Genomic DNA, 3,606 nt, shown 5'->3' with positions numbered 1-3,606 from the left:
CCTCATCCAAAAGAGTGTGTCAGCCGACCCCATCCAAAAGAGTATTACTCAAAAAGAAAAATAAAATGAAAGGTAACCTGCATAACGTAAATGACAAAAAATATCTATAAATAATATTTTCCATCATTATAAGCAAACATTTATTTGACGAGATCAAAAGCTATATTCAATGGCTCCTCAATGACAAAACCATAATATACTAGAAAAACAGCACAAATAAACTAAATGATTAACTTGAAATCAAGAATGGAAGGATAACTTGCTTGGCAATAAGAAAACTACACAATCCAAACAACATCTCAACAAAACAAAGGCAAGAGATCACAACTACAAGAAACATAAGACTCAGATATAACACTAAGATGTTCAGACTTCATAGTAAGACAGACTACCACACTGATTAAAACAAAGAACACAGCCTACAAAGATCAGCGATACGCTATACTGGAATGGCCTCCAGAAGCATTTATGTTCCATCAGCTCTGACTGGCAAAAAGAAGGAATGAGCATTACATTAGTTTCTACAAGTGAAATACATATTCATAGACAAAAATTACAAAACATAATTACCTGGGAAACTTCAAACAATCAACAATCTCCAACGACAATGGAACTAAAGACCAGCAAGGAAAGGGGTAAAGGTAAAACTGCTTAGAAAGGATCATCCCTAGGCAATAAAAGAAAAAAAAAAAGCTCATACCGAAGAGAAAGGCGAAGCTTGCAAGAGCAAACTCAACTACTATTGGACTGAAGTACTACGACAGAAAAGATCAACTGCCCTATTCCCATTCCCACTTTTCTTTTTTAAAACCAAGAAAATTGGCGAAGGGAAAACCTAGATCAGAAGTCAGTAACATCTCTAAGCAGAGAAGAAGAAAATGGAAGAAGGATAAAAAAGACGCCGAACCAACTCAGACAGCTAATGTACGGGAATACAAGAGTATCTGAACAGGAAAGTGCAAGTGGGCTAAGCAGATGATTGGGAAGGAAGCATAGAGAAAAGAAAAGGTAAACTATTGACACTAAACAAGTTAGGTTATGCAGTATATGTACATTATGCATAAAATATTCTGACTATGGGGGGAAACTAGAAAGGTGAGAAGAAATGAATGGAAAGCTGAAATTGCCACTTTCGATAGCATCTAGTTTCCCCAAGCGGAAAATTTGATCGATAATAATTCAGTAGTTTAAGAACTTCGAACCATAAGTACTCAACTAAGTAACGATGATTGAATCCTTCATCAACCCATGTTTTCCATTTCACAACTTCCATTTGTGAGATCCCTGTCCGAGCAACAAAACCAAATATCCCCAGCCAAACAAGAAATACCAGTCCCAGAGATATGGAGATCACTGATCAATGAAATGCAGTTCCAGCACTACCACACACCAATGCTTTATCATGTCATCCCACGCACACGTGATCTTTTTTTATTAGACTTCAACTCTACCACTACTGAGCTACACAGTAAGCTATTTTCCTTATTTACACCCACCACCACCAACACTTCATTCATCATCAATATCAAGATTAAGCATGCGGCGCAGGGTCTTCGTCGCAGAATCAGCAATATCAAACAAATCACTCGGAGAAGGACTGCACTCCCTAGGGGAGGCAGGTGCAGAATGTGAAAGAGGCAAATCAATTTCTGATGCCACAGTCGGCAAGTCAAGGGAAATAGTTCTTTTAGGCTTCAGTGTGAACTTAGGCACTGGCAAACAACTTGGGGGAGGTGAATTGGAATAAGCAGGTCCAGCCCAGAGCTCAGAAAATTGAAACCCCTCATCCCTGCTCTCAAACTTGGTATCCATAAGTATTGGAATAGCAATTCCTTTCAGCATTTTCGGGTTTTCACAAACAGATGGGGATGGAGTTTTAGGCGACAAAGAAGGGCATAAGGCCTTTTTAGTAACAAGGGATTTTGTTTTACTCGAGCAAGATTTGGGTGGAGGTGAGAGCAATCCTTCTCCAGAATGAAATGTCCTACAATTAATTACTCGAAAACCACCCGTAGGTGGTGAACATGACCCAAACCTTGTTGAACTTAAACCATAGTCACGGCTTCTGCCATGGTACTGATGATTTCTGTGATGAGCAACAACAACTAATGTTTCCATTTCTCGCAAATTTTCACACTAAAACAACCTTCTTCTGCGCTAATCCTAGCTAACAAACTAAAACAAGAGATCTATCAAACCAACGAGTTTTACAATTCTAAGCCTGTGAAACTTATACAATCAGCAGATTTAGATTTCCGCCATAACCACCAAAACCTCAGTAAATCAACCTCTATTTTATCCAAACCATCCAAAGCATGAAACAATATCTATAAATGTGCTTATTCACGACAACTATAATCTCACTCTTCAGATCTGTGAACACCACACATAGAAAAAAATCACAAAAAAAAGAACAATCACTAATTTTTACAAAAAATAAAAATGAAATCTAGGGGAAAAATAGATACCCAATTGAAACTAACCTGAATTTGGAGGCGCAATCTTCGAATCAAATTTCCTATCCGAAAATAACCGTGTTTATCTAATAATCCCGAGTCTGGTATTGCTCTCTTCTAGGGAGAGAGGGCAATTGGAAGTTCAGTACAGAGTGCAGTCTGTGAGAAATTTTTGTTTTGTGATTATTTTTATGTGAGAAAAAAGAAACCTTCAGATATCAAACTACTTATTGTATAGAAAAAATACCGAAAAAAAAAACTACTCACAATTGAATTTAAATGTCGCCTTACGACCGGTGTGACCTCACAAATTCACCAATTTAACCTTAATGGTCTTTGATTACTACTCGTGAGACGTGGCAAAACTGACACCGACGCTCAACTGCAAAGGAAACTAAACAACTTATGAAGATTAACTTCATGAATACAGAGAAAGAGAGAAACGATATTTGAGAGAATGATGAAAACTTTTATTCAATGAATTCAAAAGTGTACAACACACCTTATATATTCAGTGCATAGCTAACAAACATACTTAACTAACTAACTAACTTCCAGCTATCACAAACTAACTTCCAACTTCTCTTCTCATTCCATAGCAGAGCTCAAGTGTAGGTGAGGTGCATGGTCGTTTGTATGAGGCTGCATGGTTGATTGCAGCTGCGTGAGGATGATGATGAAGATGGTTGCAGCTGTATGATGAAGGTGATGAGATAGCATCATTAATAGACCCCCTTAAGATGGACTATATAGACTCTTAAAGTCCATCTTGAACAACAGATTGTTGAAAGGAGTAGTGGCTAGAGGTCGAAAGGAGTAATGGCTAGAGGTTTAGTGAAAATATCAGCAAGCTGTAGATTATTGTGAACATGAACTATATCAGCAAGCTGTAGATTGTTGTGAACATGAACTGTTTTGATCACTCCTTCAAGGATCTTGTCTCGAACGGTGTGGCAATCAATTTCAATGTGTTTAGTGCGCTCGTGAAATACGGGATTGGTGTTGATGTGAACAGCAGCCGGACTATCACAATACAATGGAACCAGCTTCTTTACTTCCAAGGCAAAATCTTTGAGTAAGGCAATAATCCATACCACTTCGCAGCAAGCAAGGGTCATTGATCTATATTCGGCCTCGACTGAAGATCTAG

General features: G+C 38.1%; 1 protein-coding gene across 1 annotated transcript; it reads right to left on the bottom strand.

Moving 5' to 3' along the window:
- Window positions 1–582: 582 nt before the first annotated feature.
- LOC121791978 lies at window positions 583–2,552 on the bottom strand. Its single transcript, XM_042189773.1, has 2 exons — window positions 2,484–2,552; window positions 583–2,373 (listed from the first exon to the last, which is right to left on the bottom strand). The coding sequence occupies exon 2, from the start codon at window positions 2,116–2,118 to the stop codon at window positions 1,510–1,512; it is 609 nt and encodes a 202-aa protein (XP_042045707.1). The 5' UTR covers window positions 2,119–2,373; window positions 2,484–2,552; the 3' UTR covers window positions 583–1,509.
- Between the last annotated feature and the right edge of the window lie 1,054 nt (window positions 2,553–3,606).

Source organism: Salvia splendens, unplaced genomic scaffold (genome assembly GCF_004379255.2).
Source record: "Salvia splendens isolate huo1 unplaced genomic scaffold, SspV2 ctg983, whole genome shotgun sequence".
In the NCBI taxonomy this organism is placed as follows: Eukaryota; Viridiplantae; Streptophyta; class Magnoliopsida; order Lamiales; family Lamiaceae; genus Salvia; species Salvia splendens.
The sequence above is the reverse complement of the archived record's forward strand: the minus strand, read 5'-3'. Positions and strand labels throughout refer to the sequence as shown.

Excerpts from the sequence above, each read along its gene's own strand:
- LOC121791978 (XM_042189773.1), bottom strand. The coding sequence starts at position 2,118 with ATGGAAACATTAGTTGTTGTTGCTCATCACAGAAATCATCAGTACCAT.